The sequence below is a fragment of the Gasterosteus aculeatus genome, chromosome 1 (genome assembly GCF_964276395.1).
Source record: "Gasterosteus aculeatus chromosome 1, fGasAcu3.hap1.1, whole genome shotgun sequence".
In the NCBI taxonomy this organism is placed as follows: domain Eukaryota; kingdom Metazoa; phylum Chordata; class Actinopteri; order Perciformes; family Gasterosteidae; genus Gasterosteus; species Gasterosteus aculeatus.
The window spans coordinates 8166699-8188225 of record NC_135688.1 but is presented as its reverse complement, the minus strand read 5'-3'; the positions used below and the strand labels follow the sequence as shown (position 1 = coordinate 8188225).

Genomic DNA, 21527 nt, shown 5'->3' with positions numbered 1-21527 from the left:
TGGGATTTTGTACCATGAATAAGATCTGTTTATTCACCGCACAAGTCCTCAATGTGCATTTTCTGTGTAGCCAACATCCATTTGATGGTTCTTTTGGTCATAACTGTGACATTGTTCATCACTGTTTCCACTAAATGTCCACAGTGCACTGAGTTAAAAAACGTGCCAACTTCAAGATGCATGGATGCTGAAATACAATATAAAGTCAGGTCCTATGAAGTGTAATTTTGCTGCAGAAGCTCTCACCAGTCAACCTATTACATCGTATTAACTGGCTTACACACCATTTCAGAAGGGGTTTGAAAAAAGATTTAATTTCTGAGGGAGCAGAACAATCTGTACCAGTATCCTGTTTTCCTCTTACTTGCAGTCTAAAAGATCTTATTTTCTGCCAGCACCCAGGAGAAACATATGCCATGAGCAGTTTATTGAATTGAAGTAAACAGCAAAAAATAACCACAGTATTTTACATTTCATTTTTTTTAATCTAGCAGAAGAAAATTGGTACTTATCCAACACTGATAAGTGAGGCTTTTCTGACATTAAAATACATTTTCAGGAGTTTCCAAGGAGATATTACCAGACAATTAACTTCTTATATGTCCAATACTTTCATAGATTGTTCTACATCCCTCCTTTGAACTATATATTTTTTTAATCTACGCCGTCTATTTGCATTACTGTATCTCCTCTGGAAATCTTCATAGATTACATATCTGAATTGAATCAAGTATGCAACACTGTATCAGTGAAGTTTCAGCTTATCTACGATTAGTTATCTCTGAAATTGAAGAGGATTTAAGCGAGAGATTCTGATATTTGAAGTTTACATCTTTAGAGCTGATGTCCAAGTTCACAAACCAAGAGCTCAATTTAGCATCCTGCTCTAATTATTGATTGGTAATAGGTGATACGGGTACTGGACATTGGAGCCCACAATACATGGTCACATTTTGGAAAAATCCTCCAGGGAAAGATAGGTTTAACTATCAGTTCAGTTCCCAATTGGAAAATACTGATTTGGAAGACATGGGGCCTGCGAACCGCCACTCAGAGTAGGTAACAGACCGATAAGTGCGTAATGGAACCCTACCTCAAAAACACACACACACCATGGCAACATTGAGACTAATAATAATGCGTCCTTTGGATGTATCATGTTTTTGGGACCATAATTTTATCAACATGGGAAAAATATAGGATGAAATTCAAGTAAGAGTTATCTAATTTGCTACATATTCTGTGGAATAGTCTGATTAATAACCACACCACAGAAATCCTCTTTGAAAAAAAAAGAATGCACAATCAGAGTCTAATCATGGTGTTTTCCCCACCACAATTAAATACCACGATAGTCAGTAAAACATTAATTTATGCAGGAGTAAACATGCGTATGTTGTTATTGTTAGTGCCATTTGAATGACACTTCTTATGTCACCCTGTTATTCAAAACCTATCCACGTACTTTTCTGTTGATCCCAGAACTGCCAAAGATATAAACATTCTATAAACGCAAGATATTATTATAGGTTGGGCAACCGTTTGTTGGTGTAAGTGCAGAGATATATAACTGTCGGTAAATACAGTATTTATCAAAGATTCTCTAAATACTGTATTTAATGCATTGGTACCATTTTAAGAAGAATGTTTGCAAACATTTTAATAGAACGTTAATTCCCCTAAGCATGACTGCATCTACAGCTGCACACTCATGATTTCAGATGGTTCGAAGGGAAATGTCTTTAAGAAGGGATATCCTCCTTCAGACATTCATGGATACTTCTACTAATTCCATGAGGTGGAGGCGACGGAGACATTAAATTGGTGTAATACACCTTAAGTGGGCCCAAGTGCAAAAAACACACTACAGGTGTCATTTCTGACTACTGACAAAAATGTATTTCCAATATTTGTCTGCATCCATAAAAATGCTCCCATATTCTCCCAGGGTAAATGGACAAAAATTCGGGTATCACTGTATTAAGGCTGTACAAACTGCAGAAGGGGCGTGGTATTGTCAGGTTAGCCAAATCATTAAGATAACTGAACAAAGTAAATCAAGAAAAATGGAAGATTATATTAGACAAAAATCGAATAGTTTAGGGAAACTAAAGGAAAGCTTTATTTTGAAAGTTAGAATATACTGTTTATTCATGTGTGCCCCCATTGAGGTGGGACCTCATTGACACATCAATGTGTGTCTTTTTACATTGTCACAGGTTGTAAAAAACAACACGCCAGTTCGCATCATAGCAAAGGTAAATAACTTAATAGATTTGCCACCCTAGACCCTAGATAAATAGGGAATCTAAATGTTCTATTGAAGCTGATAGCCATGGCAGCCGTGTAATTCCCTAAGCTGTCTTTGAAAGCATGATATTCATATTCCTTCATAGCAATAAAACCATATTACCATATGAAGGCCATAGGATAATATTATTATCAGCTAGCTTACCGTGTGTGCCTCTCCAGTGGCAGGGATCAGTTCAAAGCACACCCCAAAGCAGCATGTGTGGGTGTCGGTGTGAGACAGGGAGAAAGAAAGATGTGGCGTGTATGCGTGTGATGTATCTGGAACTGGGTGTGTGTGATCCATTCCTTGAAGCGACAGCTGCACGGCAAGTTCCTGAATGAGAGAGTTTCTCTGTGATGACTACCAAGTGGTGCAAACGTTCCTTCAACCTCTTTTCTCCTGCTGCTGCTCTTACTTTATACTTTTCTTTCCTTTTATTTCCCTACTGTAGTCTGCTGCCTGTTTCCACATGTTCCCAATGGCCTCTACTCTACGCAGACTAAACATCTAAAAACCTTAAATGACAGTAGAAGAAAAAGGGAATGGAAGGCAGGGAGAAAAAAAAAGATTAAACAATATGTTAGGAAGAAAACACACACACACAGAAACCATTAAGGAATAGCAGAGTGCGGATGTATGTAGACCCGATGAAAAGAAAGGGTCTATATTTGGCAGTTGTTCAGATAGTGAAGTGTTTGATGTTAGAACCCCATTAGCTACAGTGGTGAGTATTATGACAAATGTTGCTGTATAGACACAATGTACGTGTGTGTGTGTGTGTGTGTCTTTGTGTATAATGGATATATATATATATATATATATATATATATATATATATATATATATATATATATATGAATGGATAGAAGGAAGGAAGCAAGAGAGAAGACCATGTATTGTGTGCTCCATGGCCCCCTTGGCCTTGGAGCCTCGAGGCCACAAGATCAGGAACCTGATCGCGGCGGATTCAAACATCAAAAACAGACATACACATGAACTGTAGAGGAAATCTCCCCGTTGGATGACTGGGTTGTATTCGTTGCCTTCCCCCATTTCTATGTCTTTCTGCTAATGTCAGCTCTTCTTAGTTTATCGTTTTCCTTATTGCTTATTCCAGCAGATCAAACAGTTGATGATCAAACAGCTTCTAGGTCTTTACATTCCCCTGACTGCCTTGAATGCTCTCACACAGCAGTCGGGTTCAAACTGTTTTGCCTTTTTTACCAGTTTCTCTAGATGATGCTCACCTCCTGGCTAATTATCCGTGGATTCTGAACAAGTAGAATAGGGAGTACAAACGACGAATACATATTTTCAGATTTTATTAGTAAAGGTGGACACGTGGGAGGAAAAGCTGTGAGATTAATAGGTTTTATATATATATATATATCTTGGGAATAAAGAGCAGAAATAAATAATGGTTTAGATTCATACAGAAGAACAAAAGAGCAAAGTCTTTTCTACATAACCACATCGTCCAAAAAACACCATAGGATAGAGATGGATAAGAAGGGTGACACACGTTCTGTCACCCCCCATGCAAATGTTACCTAAATTGTGAACAACCTAATGGAAACGTATCAACCTAAATCCTAAATGTATGAAATAAAAGCAGCATTTTTAGAGCCAAAATATAAAATATTGTTACAATAGTGATTTTAAAGACAGAAACCAAACACAGGGCTGGAACTACACTGCAACAGGCAGAGCTTTATGTTACACGGGTACACAAATAGAATTATTGATGTTCAGAGCTGACAATTATATCATGTAGCACTGCTGAGGGTGACGGAAGGCTATTGAAAAACAGAGGACGTCACTTGTAGTTACTGTATCCCTCTATTGGAGCAGAAAAACGGGAATGATGTAATAGATATCCCCAATTAGTCACAAGGACGATTAGCGAGAGTTTCTAATGCAGCGGGGTCGAAAGATGGACTGACAGAGTCCTGTATTCAATATCATGTTGGACAAAAACAAGACAAGGAGGAAGCGACGGAGATGACCGTGGTGACCGCGTGTGGTTAGCGTTACAGTGAAACAGAGGTCGCGGTTAGTATTACAATGGAATGTGTGCGAGGAGGATTCATGCACTCGGCCGCATCGCCTCATCATCTACCGTACCGCGCTGACAGGGTCGGGGCAGAGCGGATGGAAGAAGATACCGAGAGACAGAACAAGAGGAAAGAAAAAACAGGATGACAACAACACAAAGGAGCGAGATTAATAGATTGTAAGGAAAGGAGAGTGAGGGAACAATGTGACAAAAGAGCCGTTTGAAAAGGTCCGTTTCTCCCCCCCAACTCAGATAGAACGCATATGTGTGTGTTTTGTGTGGCTTAGTTCCCTGCTGTGTAGCAGTTCCATATTGGAGATAAGGGTTCGTCTGGACAACTGTGTGTATCAGAACCTGTGTACATGTGGAAGGGTCTATTTATGGAACAGCCGGCTTTGGTCGTCTAACCGAAAGGACAAAAATTGGGACAATCCAATCAGCGGCGTAATAACATTCACTTTTATTTGAATCTGTGCCAATATGCCAATACCTTGACCCATAGTCACAAATACAACAAAGTCAGTATTTTTTAGTATCATTTTAGTAAAACTGAATTTGTTGGAATGGAAAAACAAGTGTCTTCCATTACATTTAATTGGAGAGGGGTGCACATGGCTGTGGAATCATCAACATTTCTAAGCCAGGTTTGAGTGCTTTTTAGTCACACGGAAATGATTTGTTCCTTGGGAGTCTTTTTTCTTAATGTTCTGTTTGAGGCTTAAAGTGATCAGCTTGCTCTGGTATGTGTATCACATACCTGAATATGTTTAATTCAATGCAGAAGGCGTCGGTTAATGGGCTGCAGCTCACTTCCAGTTCATAATCTGCCAAACAAACGATGTAGTAACGAAACGCTATAGCGTTCACACATTCAACCTTTCATTGCAAACCAGAGAAGCGAGTCAACTTTATTCAACCCATACTAAAACTAAGATTGCGTAATGCCTGCTGACCAATTAAAAGCCATCTGAAACGTCGCAAGGCTCGTAAGTCGTTGTGCTTGTGTCAGTTTGATACGTCAAGAGTTTAAAAGCAGCACTAACTCTTCTGTCCTCACTTTTAAGAGAAAACGTGACATTTGCGTAGTCTTGATAGTTAGGGTTACTTGAAGTTTAATTGCCCCAAAGTTACTGAAGTTGTACAATACATTGAAAGTAGCTTTTTAAAGATCAAAGAAAGAAGAAGAAAATATTGAAGGAGGAGAAAAAAAGTAGTGAAAATGATTTCTTTGCATTTTTACTTTCTGGGCAATAATTATTATCTTATCTTTTTACAACACAAAAGCTAATTACACGTGATAGAGATGGTTTAATCAGGTCAAGTTAGGTTCAATACATTTTTAATAGTATATAAAGCCTTGTATGTACTCGTAATGAATGTAAATCAGAGAGTTGAAGAGATAAAAATGTAATCAGCCACTTTAAAAATAGAATAAGTGACACAACCTCAGTATCTTAATATAAAATGAACATGAACATGTTACTTGCCATTACTTTTAGATGACCTTTGTATTTAATATACAAACAACAGATTTAAGCTTATATTTGTTAATTATTCGGTATAGAAAACAGAAAGTGCTATCACCCGCGTAGTAAAGTGCACGTTGTTCTTGCCATATGTGATTATTGTGCTTAAATAAAGTACTTTCATGGTGGTGTTAAAATGCTGCCAGATTATCCTGTTAATACAAGTGGTTGTTTGCCTCTTTGTTTTTTTGACCCCAGTGAACATTATGCTTTCATAAGGCTGAACACTTGTTTGGCTGAGTGTTTGGCTTTTTATTTTGTATTTGTAACAAAATTCGGCGTTGGTAGAATGCGTCCTCCCGAATCCTGGTTACGACAGAGCAGAACAGAACGACACTCTTTTGCAAGTTACAACCGAGGCAGCTGCTGCCCTGAAAAATATCTAGTACATACTTTTCCCAATGACTTCAAAAAGGTGAACAGCACATCTTACGGCTTTAACAAAACTGATCCCTGCAGAGGGAGGTGTCTGCTCTCTCATCCCCTCCACGGGAAGGTCAGGGTCAGCAGCGGAACAGCACCACTGGAGCCAAGAGGGATTTAGTTTCATGTTTGAGGACACCACTTGGCACGGTGGTTTGTACCCTTGTCCGCCTATAGCTGAAAACTGGCCTCGCTCTGTGGTGTGCCTGTGCTTAGAAGAGAATGTCCAATGCCAACGTTAAAAGAGTCAAGTCAAAGATTTATTGTGGGTTACGCAAGGAGCGACAAGAAATTGGACTCATCCGAAATATTTTTCATATTGTGAGATACAACTAGCGTTGTGCATGCAACATTCATCTTGGAGATGGCAAGATGGAGATATCGTCGTTAGATTGAAGACACATTAAGTAATCACTTCATGATTAGTAATTATGTTATGCTGAAAAAGTAATTTCTCTTTACTTTCTATTCTGTGAAGCGGAAAATACACCATTAGGAGATTGAGGCTTGGCTGCTGCCACATACCTTCATCAAGGTGCGTGATTAATTTTACTTTAATCACATTCAGAGTTTGGGCGGGATAAGACAGCAGAAGCTGAATCCACCCATCAGCTGATGGACTCCGGCTGGGATGCTCTTTCGGGGTTTCCCATCTTACGACAAAAGTTATAATTAAAGTTTGTTTTTGTTACATTAGAAGTATGTATAATGATCCGATAAGAAATGTTTCTCCTTGATACGCTGTTACTGCAACAAAAGTTCTCTCTCTCTCTCTCTCTCTCTCTGTTAACATCCATGTGTCATTGGCTGTTGCTAAGTTACAAGCCCCCACCAAGTTTTGTCGTGGCCAATAGGATTCTCGCCTTCACCACGGGTGTGTACAGATACCTCATCCTACCCGTTCTTCCCCTCCCCCCATTTGAGCAAAACAACATAACGAGGTATAATTATTGAGGAAGTGAACAACACAGACAGTCAATTGGGTAGTTTTGCTTCAGTAACAGTTGACAAAATGTTGATGTGTTTGTTTCACCATTAATTACCGCAGCAGCACAATGCACAGCTTTCTACTCATGAGTACAGATGAGCACGCACAAGGATCCACTCACTGACTCAAAACGTTTGATGGATGGAGCACACACGTCTATTCTCATGTGCACACAAACATGGACACATGAGCAAGTACTAATGTGCAAAAGAAAGCGGGCCCTTAAAAGCACACTCACGCGTCCAGCCACGCATACCGCACAGACATGTACACACACATGCAGACATGAACTCAGCTGCATGAGCATAGTTAAAGAAAAGACAGGAAAAAACTGTATGGAAAAGCGCACATGAACAGCTTTAATGCTCTTTTACAGACACAGTGCATTACACACAGAAGTCACTCTGCGGCGGTTTTGCGAGAAAGCTGACAGGGTGATCCATCTGCTTTGTGAGCTGTATTATACTCTGGACACAGAATGAGCGAGGGGCCAGATGCACACACGTACACACACACACACACACACACATACAAACGAAAATGGCCACACATAGTCTGCACAAATATATAACACACTAAAGCACACGCACTCAGATGTGGATTATTTATGGGTAGTGAGTGCAAAGACCACATCAGTAGGTTATTACCAATTATACTTTAATGAATGATGGGGCACAGAATCATGGATGATGATGGTGATGATGATGGTGATACAGCAGGTAATAGTACAGGTAATAGATGACCAATCACTGCACTACATCTTTGTTTGTGGCCACCACATTTGATTTATGCTGCTGGTTAAAAAAGCAATAACAGCCCTATGGGCTTGCCACCGTTCGGTCTGAAAATCCTACTTGTGCAAAAGTAATTATTTTTCGTAATGTGACGGTGCTAAAAATACCAATAAAGCCACATGTTGGTGGTGACAGATCCCACCATCAAATGTAAGTCCCCAAAAAAGATTGACAGTATAGTGTAGTAGAGTAATGAGAAGTATAGCAACTGGAGAGCTCAAGTGCATGACTCGGGAGACGGATGTAGAAGTCACAGTTTGAATATTGCAAAGCAAAGACTGGCAAGGTTCAACAAAAATGGTGGAGGGAAAAAGTACAAAAGGGTAAAGCAGACACCTTATCCCAAGAAAATGTCACCAACTAACTAGACCCAGCAGCTCCCTGAACTATAAACCATCCTCCGCCCGACTACGCTTCGATATCCCGTCCATGAGCCCCCCCCACCGGGGCCAGGCTGCATGTGGGGGCCCCAGGCTTCTTCAGCGCTGGGTAACTCCTTTTTTTCTTTGAGTTTTAGTCTGGCCCTCAACTTAACTAACCTATAGCTGTGCATGAAGTGCTTTGTGTATCTCTTACAACATTTGCACAACCAAAAGCGACCGTCATCAATGACCAATACATTAAAATCCCAGCATTTTCAACACAAACAGCATCCCAGTCTGGTAAAATATCAGCCGTAAACACGTTGAAAAATCCTCTGCCTGGGAAGAGCTGATTGGCGAAGTGCAAAGCGCAGATCATAGTGTCAAACAAAACAAAGAGGCCGCCAGTGTGTTTGTGCCTCACTTTGTAAAAACTACAATGAAAAAACATGTGTTACTGCTGGAGACATCCCCGATGTTTTGATAGCTTACAGAGCCATTGGTTGAAAATGACTATCAAGGGAGAGCTCCTCTGTGTAATTATTGCAAAATTCTGCTGTATGCTGTTTGTCGTTTACCTCCAACTACAAACAGAAATAATGCAGAAACAATTGTAAAATCTTAGAAATTTGGAGGGCAACATTTTAGAATTGGTAGGATTTTTTTTTCTGGGTAACAAGTGAGTGAGAGCTTATTCAAGGCACATATCTATTCACTGACAATCAGCAAATGCTGTTGAGTTAAGCTGTGCACATGCACGCCATGAGATGAGTGGGTGAACAAACTAAGGAATGTGTGCATAAACACAGATACATTACAATAAAGCTATCACAAAATGTAGTGAGACTGCAATAAAAGGATGATGGTGGCTGGGGGGGGGGCAGTAGAGGGATCCCGACAAAGATTGAAGAGGAAGCCTGCAGGAAAGATGATCACAAGAGAAGAGGGAACCTTCTTAAGAGAAGGAGGGAAAAGAGGCAGCTAGGAGGATGATGGAAGAAAGACGCATGTCTGATATGAAAGAAAGAAAATGCATCAATTACAGAGAATGAGGGACTGCTCGGGATTATCACACAGCGTGAAGGAGGGTCAAGGGACATAAATGTCATATAAGGGGGAATTGCAAGCAAATGATTTAATACGTTTTTCATAACGTGATGTATTTAGAGAAGGAGACAATAAGGATGATGGAGTGATACAAGTAAAAAGAGGGGGAATGGATTGAGGAAACAACAGGTGATTCATGTGGTGCACGAAGGAAACTGCTTTATGTTTCACACTGTGAAAGGATGGAGAACATCTGGTATGAATTGATAGCGGATTCATTTTTAGCTTATTGTTTGTTTATATTTGACAGATTTGCTTTATTGGTGACAAACATCAACCATCGCAACTCTGGTTATTTGCTTATATTGTGATGCTAATACCATAGGAGAATCAGAATGAAGGTGTCGTTTTTTACACCAGCTAAGTACAAGTCCAATGCTATTGATTAGCCTGGGAGTCAAACTGAGCTTGCTAATATGCTTCTGTCTACTGGTACACACACATATCCCAGCATGGGTTTTGAGTCCCGTCTGCTGTGTTAAAAGTGAAAGTGGTTTCACATTTTTCCTGCCTTGTGTTGAACTGACAGCTAGAATTTGATCCATAATAGCAATTCCAATGGCAACATTTTGTCCATTTGCATGTATATTCTTGAATCTACTATCTTTAACAATGTATCTTTAACTAGGTTTTTAATGGTCCATTTGGACCCACTCAAAGTCATTGCTCTTTTTCCTCCTGTCTTCCAGTTGCCCGGTTCCCTGTGCAGGATAATGGAACAGTTGTGGTTCTCTTTGCTGTTGCTGGCAGCGGCATGCAGAGGACAGCCGTGTCCGAAACGCTGCATGTGCCAGAGCCTTTCTCCATCGCTCGCCATTCTCTGCTCCAAGACGGGCTTGCTGTTTGTCCCCGGGACCATTGAGCGGCGCACCGTGGAGCTTCGGCTCCAAGAAAACTTCATTACAGGTAAGATGCCTGCCAGCCTGTCTTGTCTTACACTTCTTAAACTTGAATCAAGGCCGTGAATTGAGGCATTTTGTACGGTCCAGACAGTTCTTCCTCATCAACAATCATCTACAATGATTTCCTGAAGAGGGGACATGCTGGAATATTGAGCAGTCGAAGCTTCTCCGAGTTGGGAAACGACTACTGATACTTTGAAACTTTTTTTTGCTGTTGTTCAGTCAAGCAATACTTATTCATGATCAAAGGGCTATCGCTGATAGTTTGAAATATATTTATTTTTAAGAACCAAAGGGTTGCTTTATCTTTTTATTCTAGTCTGGTCTCCCTTTTGCTCCATCCCAAAGCAGCTAGCTAATCTACCCAGACCCAATTTAAAATAAACTATTTCCCATCACTAAAACAAAATGCACACGTTCCAGTAAGATAATTTGATGCACCACTAACAATAATACACAAATATATTGATTCATGTTACATTCTTCATGAAGCACTATTCTGTGCTAAATTTAATATTTAATATTCCATTTTGGGAAATGAGCTTCTTAGGGTACATTGGCAAAAAGTACATTTTAAAGGGTTTGAACATCCTCAGGGTCTAGACTCCGAGAGACTTATTAGCCATGGATCGGCTTTTCTAAATATAAAACAACATGGTTTGCACGTGGCCAAAAAGGATTATGGTAGCAAGTTCACCAGAAAAGTATGTAAAGTAACAGCCTCTTTCAATTTCAATGCTTTGATTTATACTTTTTTTTCCTATCCATCTCAGAGACATATTTTATAAACATCTGAAGATTATTTAGAATCTATTTAGTTATCTTTCTGCATCAATCACACGTTATTAATTACGTTACAGCCCATTTGATGCATATATCTGCCACTTAGGAGGTTGATGGAGCACCTCTTTTTGTTCCTTCTGCTCAATTGCAGCTGTCCGAAGAAAGGACTTTGCCAACATGACCAGCCTGCTGCATCTGACCCTTTCCAGAAACACCATCAGTCAGATTCTCCCTTCAGCCTTCTGTGACCTGCGGCGGCTGAGATCACTCCATCTAGATTCTAATAGATTAACTGTGATAAAGGTGAGGCTCGTAGATTAGTTTAATGATGGCAAATGTGATTGTATATTCACATATATTATTGAGTGATCAACAGACAATTATAGGTTGGTGGGTAATACATACATTGAACCATCGAGCTGCAACGACAGAAATGAAAATAAAACAACGGTATCATTATATTATTGTTATTCTCTCAACACTTTCACCAGGATGACCATTTTAATGGCCTGACCAACCTCCGTCACTTGATCCTTGCCAACAACCAGCTCCACTCCATATCTCCACATGCCTTTGATGACTTCCTAACCACACTGGAGGATCTGGACCTCAGCTACAACAACCTTGCCCAGGCGCCTTGGGACACGATCGGACGCCTGACCAACGTCAATACCTTAAATATGGATCATAATCTGATAGAAAATGTTCCCCAAGGCGTATTCACCAACCTGCACAAGTTGGCCAGGTATATTGAGAGATGATGACATTTTGTCAGAAAAGAAAATGTAAAGCCGGTTTAATGATCAACTTGATGAACAGATGATATACTGTTCCATTCTCCCTTAATCCATCCCTCATCTTTCTCCTCGCCCCATCCATTAACAGGCTCGACATGACGTCCAACAAGCTGAAGAAAATCCCGCCAGACCCGTTGTTCCTCAGAATCCCAGTGTACGCCAAGTCCAAAGGCTCGCCCCTCACCTCCCTGGTGTTGAGCTTTGGTGGGAACCCACTTCACTGTAACTGTGAGCTTCTGTGGTTGAGAAGACTGACCAGAGAGGACGACCTCGAGACATGTGCCTCTCCCTCCGAGCTCAGTGCCAAGTACTTCTGGACAATCCCTGAGGAGGTAATTTTAAGCTCTTTACGTAAATATTGCATAACCTTGAAACCGTAACATTTAAATAATGACATCTTTATTCCTTATCCCTTTTTGCCCGTTAGGAGTTTATTTGTGATCCACCAGTTCTGACCCGTAAGTCACCTCATACGGTGGCCATGGAAGGCCAGCCTGCGAGCCTGAAGTGCAAGGCCAACGGAGACCCCGAGCCCGAAGTCCACTGGATCAGCCCTGAGGGGCGACTTATATCTAATGGCTCAAGGTATTAAGATTATGTTATATTCTTGTATCATTTACAATGAATGTCTTTTCCCCATTTTTGATTGTACATTTTCTAATTTAAAGGAAAAAACTGGTGTTAATTTAGGTCATGTGACTCAAAACCTCTAAAACCAGACAACCCGATTGACAGGTGCAAGAAAAGCAGTGATTTGAATAATCCCCCTTTTACTGGTAAACTTCAGCACGGTGTGTATTCAAGTTAAAAAGTCAGACAGTGTTGTCTCACATGATGTTACCCTTGGCGTTAGTTATACTATGAATGAGGATTAGGAGGTAGCTGTCACACCTTGGCTTTCTTCTCATAGCTATGCCTATAAAACATTAGCAATAAACGTTTGAACGTTATATCCTTTGTAGGCACTTTTTCAAATTGATATTAGTTTTTGCTTCTTTAGATGTCTTGTTCCGTAAAAGTAAACTTAAACTTCTCTGTTTTTTAAATGTACGCACTATATGTCACTTCATAAAAACTCTTAATCTGTTTCAGAACTTTGGTTTTCCCTAATGGAAGCCTGGAGATCAATGTAACATCCCTGAAGGATTCAGGTAACTTCACCTGCATTGCCTCCAACGCAGCAGGTGAATCAACCGGGAGGGTGGAGCTAGTTGTCACGGCGATGCCCCATTTGGCGAACAGCACAAGCCGCAGCCGAGACCCAGCCTCTGAACCCGCCCCTTCCGACATCCTGACCTCTTCCAAGGTGTCGCTGCCTAACAACGAGTCCAGAGCGGCCGACCGGAGGGTCTCGTTGGTGGAATTGACAGGGAACTCTGCCCTCATTAGATGGAGCAGTCAGACTTCTTCGACTGGAGTCAGGATGTTCCAGGTCCAGTACAACAGCTCAGGGGATGACACACTGGTGTACAGGTCTGTTTCTCCACACTTTCACTTTATGACCCGTCTGTCAATGAGTTTCCATCTGCTGTCCTCATGACTGCTATGGACTCTGAGGAGTAATAGTAAAAAGCATTTCTGTGCCTGTTTGTATTAGTCGCAGCTGCGTGTGCTTTAATAAGGAGGCATCAGCCGCTGCTATGAGGACGAGAGCGGCTGATAGATGATACAAGTGGAGCTTAGCCAGTCATCCAGTCATATGCGTTTAATGAGCTGAAATGATAAGACATCTGAAAAGACATCTGTAGAGGAACAGAGCCACCACTGGGTCTGCTGGGCCAAGGCCAAATGTGATTGTGGCTCGTCCATCGACTTGCTTCAGTGCCGTGTTGATGTGCTGATCTTCTTGCTTCAAGATTAATTTCTCCAATACATATTGTCGCTCAAGTAATATGATATTTTCTACATATGTTGTTACATTCCTTACTTTGGTCAGATGCTGACTGGTACCCCTCAAACTGGTGACTACCAAAAGGCTACAGTATTTGGTAATATGTAAAAGTTTCAATTAGGAAGGAAGGGGAATTTGAGCTGATCCTATTGTCAGGGAAGGTTTACCTTGTCCAAAAAGGATTAGAAGGAACACACATCCAATTTCAATGGATCAAAAAAGTATTTAAACGCTTCTCGATAGTGGTGTGATAGAAGACACACAATATGTTATCTTTAAAATTAGACCTCACTTAATGCTAAAGCAGACAAATCTTTATTTTGGGTTCTCAGGAGTTTTCATATGTTTTGGAGTTGTCATAGCATCTGGTTATGAGTGACAGGTTGCTAACCCGCCCATTTTTTAGGCCTCTGCTCCAAATTTGCAGAAAAAAGTATATTTAAAAGAGTATAACTATGCAACCACAAGGTCTATTTGAATTACAAATACTTACGTATTTACATATACATACATACAATACATACTTGTTGATGTTGAGTCTTTACAGCATGATGTGTCGTAAAGTTACAGCCAGAGTGGGATGACTAGGGAGCGCTATAGAAAAGTTGACATCTAGTGGTAATTGATTGAGTTGTGTTTGGAGCATGTAAAAATGTCTTACATCAACTGGTAGCCCAGGTCCTGCTGTTTAATATGACACGTGACATCAAAGATAACTTTGTGATTAGTGAATTCCTTAAGGCAGTTATTTGACGAGTCTTCTCCCAGCCTCCTCCACAAGGCTGGTGTTTAACAGGTTAATACTATCATGGAGCAGTCATTGTTTCAAAAGGTGCAAATAATATTGTCAAATGAAGAACCATCACTCCGTCTTCTGTGACTACAGAAGTAAACAAAAAAACGTCTTCACTGCCCCGCAGGATTATCTGACAACCAATTTAGCTCTGCTTGGCCTTTTTACTCTTTATCAACAGCAAGAATGTCTCTCGAGGGGACTTTTGAGAAGTGATCATCATATTATTTCCAAGCTGGAGGACACTTGTATATATATTCCGACAGCTAAGTTAACTGTGGGAGACAAGCCGCCTCTTACAATTCTTAGCATGTCTACGCACTCCCTGCATAGCAAACTCCCATCTGCGCCTCCACGTTAAAGGATGGATGCAGTTAGTCGGCACTGCAGCCCCGTGGGTACGAATAACCCTCATTACAGGTCAATGTTGGCGGGTATATGTCTTTGTGTGGTATCTGTTAATCACATCGGCCTCACATTATTGCGTTGTCTGGATGTTTACAATAATTATTTAACTGCATAAGTCAGACCTTAAAGGGAACCGCATCTGAGGCCCACGGATCAAAAAACAAGACAAAGCACAACTCTAATTGGTATGCAGTATATAATATTGTAACTCTTTACATTTACAGTCATACACACATACAATGAGACAATATATATGTGTCTCTATGTGTCCTTATATACAGCGTTATTTAACTTTCACATATTGCCACGTATCATTATGTTAATATATTTCATATGAAAAACTTTGCTGAAATAAAAAAATTAGACAACAGAAATCCTTCCTGCAATAACCGTTCAGCGGCCATTCGTTTACACAGAATAATGCTCTCTTTGTGATTTTTCTTGGCGGTGGCGGAGTGCTGTGTCAGGGTTAAAGGATCGCTCCATTCACATTGCCTTCCAAAACAAGATGTGATTTCGCTGGAAATCTACAATTTTTTAAGGGTTTCGTCAACCACATAATTTACCAAACAACGCTTTTGAGAAGAATCGATGGATCTGTAACTGTAAGAACAACACAGAAACAACATGTTTGCTTAACTCTTGGTGGTGCTGACCAAAACAACTGATTAGTCGAGTAATGGACAAAAAGGGGGGAAGACCGGATGGACACCGACGTTTTTTTCCCGACGCTCTCTGTCCGCTAGTGTGAGTGTGCTCACCTGTGTGCCCACGCGCGTGTCTGTGCACGTGTCTGCATCAGGGCGGAACTTCACCGTGCGCGGTAGAGAGAGCAGTGGAGAATTGTGCGTAGAGACATGACATGCCGTTGCGTGAGATAAATAACATGAGAATATTTCATTTGTTTATTAAAAGAACCTGTTTCTGGAGACAGTCACCCTCCCTACAACATGCGGTCGTGGTAGTGCAAACACGGCCTGCGGTATCAAACCGCACGCGCTGCTGACATGGTGACCAAAAGTACCGCCAAATCAATCAGGACTCAAATCCTAAGAATTACAGCTTTGACGAGATCTTATCAGAAATTCTACAAATTCAGTGCAGGGTAACCCAGCCACTGTTAAATGAAAAATGAGATCTCTTAACAGATAAATATACAATAAGGTACAGATAACACAGGCTTAAGCTACGCTGTAGTTTATTCTTAAACATCTATCAACATCAGTGTCGGAGCCATATTAACCAAACCACGCATAAGAACATCAATGAATCATGAGTGTGATACCGTCATGTATGATCATTGCACCGGGCCGGCTTAGAGTAAAAAAAAAAAACAGCCCTGAGTGTGTCCGTGGGTGTTTAGAGTCTCTCTCTTCTGTCTTTTCTTTGTTCAATGTCCATTAAGAGGGGTCAGCCGCAGAGACATGGAGAGAAAAGAGGCTGGTGTGGCGGAGGGAGCAGGAAAACAATATATCGGCGCTTCACTAATGTATTGAGCTTTTCTCCGTTATATAAAAACAGCATCTTTAGTGTTGCACGTTCTGATGTTTCACCAATGTTGCCTATTCAAATGGATGGAAACATCTAAGTGTGTTTTTTCCTTATAATAAGACTGTTTTGTGCCACAAGAGACTATGACCTCCAGCGTGTTACATAATATTGTTCTTTTTTAACATCATCTGTCTTTGTAACATAGTATCTCGATGAAATCAGAATAGATTTTTAGTAATTATCCAGTTTTTAGACCCATTGCATAAAAAATTCTACATCTCGTTCTCTATACATTTCCTTCAGTATCTTCTCTATTTAACTTTCCAACTATCCAAGGTGTTGTGGATCAGTGTATTTTAACTTTTTTCTAATAATTCTCTAACTGACTTTCCAAAATTTCCTTCTTGAGGGATCAATAAAGTATCTATCTATCTATCTTTATCTGCCTCGAGATGAGGACCCACACATCCTCACAGACCAGGGACTCAGTAACACACACCCATAGAACACACTGGAGATCTGGATCCGGAGATTTATTGAAGCAACAACACTCAAATAAACCGAGCTCTTTCCGGAAAGACACCCACGAGGTGATGATGCAACGCATTAGTTTATACATTTCTTTCAGTGAAGCCCTCCCCTTCAATCATAACTGCGTAACTCGCCTCCTGTTATTCTCCTTGTCCTTCACCTGCCCCCTTCTATCGGGTGTGGTGATGGCTCAGTCTGGTCGGCTGACCCTCCTGTTCATACACACACACAAGACCGTTGTCCCACAGCTAGTGTCTCTACACTATCTCGTCTTAAAGCTTTTGCCATCCCCAGTGTCGCGATGACTCTCCTGTCTCTATATCTTTGCAACCTTGCCTAGTTGGCACAGTATCTGTCTATGGGCAACCTGTCTCCCTTCTCTCTGTAGAAGAGTAACTCATGTACAGGGATATATTTATATAGATTTATCCCAACATGAGTATATGTTGGCCAATAAGAAACATTCTCCTTCCACAAAGGCAGTATAATTAGCATTTTTGTTTAAAAAAATACCACCACTAGTCCAGACTTTCAGAGAGGCTCAGAGGATAAAAATGACTCTTTGACGCAGTCTGCAAACCCCCTGACCACTTACGATCAATGCCATTACAGCACAGAGTGTATGCGCGGGTCTGCGTGCACATAGGAGTGTTCCGACTTGGTCGGCAGTGTATTGATCGGCAGTGTATAATATAACCTTGTGTCTGAGACATGCTCTTCAACACCCCCTGACTAATACGGTCAATGCCTTTTCAAGTGTGCAAATGTGTTCTTGTGTGATGTGTGTTTATGTGTCTGAAAACACACTTTTAGTGCCATCGATGGCAACAGACCTCTGTAGGAGGCTTCTCTAACTGTCTCTTGTTCTGACGCCTCTCACTGCGAGGGTCCTTCTTTGTGTGTTATTTGAAGTGAGACTGGATCTGCGCACAGTGACCTTCATGTCAAATTTGTTCCCTCAACGCAACTATGTAAAGAATAAAACATTAACAAGGCAATAATGAATGGATTTTAACATTGTATTGTTCAAACATATTGGTTGGTGCTCTGCAGGGATGACTCCTAAAATCATTTTGTTGTTCAACTTTAACAATTTTTTTTGTTGCCGTTTTCTGTGTTTATTTGATTGGGATTATTCATAGATGACAAAAAGAGATCTAGAAGGAGACTCAACAAAAGTTCCCAGTGCCCTTTTTTAAATATAGAAATAGTAAAAGTGACAGGAAGAACATCATATTTTGTATTACTTTAAAATTTCCCTAACCAACCAATATTTTTGTGATTTCTACTCTCTACAGGTAATGTTCTACTTTTTGTTCCTCTGGATGATTCCATTTTTACCTTTAAAATGTCAATATCTGGATGAATGAAATGAATTAATGACGTCTTCTCAATTTGATGCCTTTAAACTTGTTAAGAACAACAGGTTGCAGTTCAACCCACTGGCATTTGAAAATGTGTGTGTCTGTGTGTGTGTGTGTAGATTCATGCTGCTTTAGAGCTTTTGGGACAAACGAGAGGTCAAAAAGGATCAATGGCCTAGATTCCACCGCAGGCCTCACCAGGGATTGCACATTATCTAACCAAATAGTCCTGGCATTCACTCGGCTTGCACTATATGGCCCAGCAGCCAATTCAGAGCTTTATCTGCTTAAAATTACACTTTTCATTGCAATGTGATGCAGGCGTTCCTGTGAGAACGATGTGAGGTGATGCAATGCTAGGTGTTGACATTTAGTCAATAAGTGGTGTGCATTGCATCCGGAGTGAGTCTTTATACGTGCTTTACATATTTCACAAGAGAGAATGAGATGAGCACACCGAAATGGAGTCAATCCCCCGCAGCTGCCTTGCCATTGCTATGAGTGATGCCTGTAACCATGGTGATGCTTATAAGAGACCAAAGAAGGTGCAACTAAATGTTTCTGTTACTTACAGGACAACTCAAATAACAAGTTCCATGCATTATATCTTTAAACCCAATGCTATTGTGTAACAATTCCAAGTTGCTGTCACTTAAGGACAATCCGTCAAAACCAAAAACAAAACTTAAGTGAGCAATGCACTACTTTTGAATTGATTCTTAAATTTCAGTCAGAGGTGTGACTACCTTCTTATGACTCTTGAATGTGTGCAACAGGAACGGTTGAAAAGTGAAGCGGTTAGACATGTTTATTTGCATTAAAACAAGTTAAACAATCTTACAATCTTAGAACTTTCTTTTCACACCACGTATTGGATTTCTCTCAAAGATTCACGCCCCATTGTCCATTCGTATGACTTGTAAGTGAGCACCTCCTCGAGTGTATGTGGGATACAATTTCTGAGCGTGTGAATGTTTGGTTTTTCTTCACCACGCACGAGCAGAGAGATGTCATTGTGTTTCAATCAAAGGAAACAAATACACACCCACAAAAACCCACGCAGATGGCAGAACGCTGCCTGTTAACTGTCTCTCCTAATTTTATGCATTGTCCGTTGCTTGTAGTTCTTTGGATAAAAGGTCAGACGCATCAAATCTCCCCAGTCAAGAGTCAAGATGACTGGAAACATGCTATAGTAACACTCTCATCACTAGTATTACATACGTGCTCCTGTGCACATTATGTCACGTTAGCAAAAGCAAATTCAACTTTTCTCTGGTTCAAAACACTCATTTCTCATCATTTGTTAGACTCACTGATCAGACCTGTTAATGCATTAATTGAAGAATTTCTTCCCACTCCCAGGGGAAAAAATGGTTAACAGATGATCATTGTCTATTTTAAAATGGCCGAGGATACTATCCGTTCCCTTCTGAATGAATAGATGAAGTATAGATGGCTGAAATCCATTTTGAGCACTTATTATGGTATTAATAGTCAATTGTCAAGGATTATTAAACTGAAATGTGACTAAACTGATGTCACAGCACAAGTAGTTTTAACTGAAGTGTGTATGTGTGGGTTGGCGAGTGGTTAAAGGGTGTTTGGAGGTTAATAGCATTGAAGCTGGTGATGTGAACTGAGGTGACGGGCAGGATGGGGAAACGAGAGAGAGTGTGTGTGTGTGTGTGTGTGTTTGAGATGGTGGGTGCATGCAGCCTACTCATGTATATTTTCACAAGTACACTATTTAAATCACAAGCAAGCATGGTCTTCTGTGATGTGCATCCATCTGTCCTATAAGAGGTTTCATATAAATACGGTGTGATGGTTATACTTCATTGCCCCAAATGAAATATATGGTTGCTAAAAAGTTACCATTTCACATATTTAGCGATAATGTGATATTAGATTGTCCTTCAGTGCTCAAAACTCTTGGGAAGCTTTTAACTGTTCAACAAGGCTGTTGTTTAGGGGCTTGCACAAGAGGCGGGCGGGACAGGCGTGTATATCAGAGGTTGTTTTACCGCGTCTTAAAAAGCTCAATTCTGTTTAAAGTGAAAGAAAGCCAGTTACACAGTCACAATTTCGAACTCTCTGTTCAGTAAAACAAAGTCACAGCACGGTTGTGTTGGTGTGTGAGAATGAAGGTCTTCCCGCGTTGCGGTGTGAAAAAGACAATGACATGGACGCTTCATTTGAAACAACGGCTCTCCATTGATGCTTACGCAGTTCAGTAAGGACCCCCTTTACTAATATTGGCCATATTGTACTGTATCTGTAATTATTTTAAATGCAGGTTAAAAAAAACAAGAATACAAACCCTCTGTGGTAAATTGGGTGATATGAATAAGGAATTAGCTTGGTTACACACTAAATGACATGTAATGAGTGAGCCCTGCATACATGTGTTTGGCCTTGAAGAGAGAAATAATACATCACATGGCTCATAAAACACATGGCTTTCAGCCATATATTTAATTCTAGTTTCCCTTGACACAGTAGGTTTAAACTTCCGATGGTTCATTTTTATATCTGACCAATCATGCAGCACACACACACGCACACACACACGCACACACACACACACACACACACACACACACACACACAATCATGCACGCTCGTGTACACAACACTAATGGTGGCAATAGGGAGCCAGTTTGCTGTCCGTCATATGAACTAATGACCTAATGACAAATTATTTCCAGCAAAGGCAAACATGCACGTGCACAAACATGCACACAAATGCATCACAGGTACCTCCTGCATTGAGGAGTAGAAGCAATGAGTCAGATCAGAGAGGTTAAATTCAGAGACTGAAGACCTTTTTTAATATCTATTAAGTCATCTATTCTTGTTCTCTTTCTTCATTAATGCTTCTCTTAAGTTTTTATTCGCTCTATCTTCTAATTATTTTCTAATTTGTTATGCGCCCTTTTCCTTTCATTTTTCCACCCTCCATTCTATATCACTTTCCTATAAGTCATTGTGCTCTACCCCTGTTTTCGTGCTGCC

The 21527-nt window shown here is 40.5% G+C and overlaps 1 protein-coding gene across 5 annotated transcripts in view; it reads left to right on the top strand.

The window, feature by feature from the left end:
- LOC120821460 (leucine-rich repeat and fibronectin type III domain-containing protein 1-like protein) overlaps positions 1-21527 on the top strand; it is a 107669-nt gene that overhangs the window by 46764 nt on the left and 39378 nt on the right. For all 5 annotated transcript variants that reach the window (XM_040180039.2, XM_040180031.2, XM_040180004.2 and 2 more), the window contains 6 exons: positions 10239-10455; positions 11386-11537; positions 11726-11979; positions 12120-12363; positions 12459-12616; positions 13124-13504. In XM_040180039.2, the coding sequence (XP_040035973.1) occupies positions 10263-10455; positions 11386-11537; positions 11726-11979; positions 12120-12363; positions 12459-12616; positions 13124-13504 (1382 nt within the window). In that variant the 5' untranslated portion in view covers positions 10239-10262. The remainder of the gene's footprint in view (positions 1-10238; positions 10456-11385; positions 11538-11725; positions 11980-12119; positions 12364-12458; positions 12617-13123; positions 13505-21527) is intronic.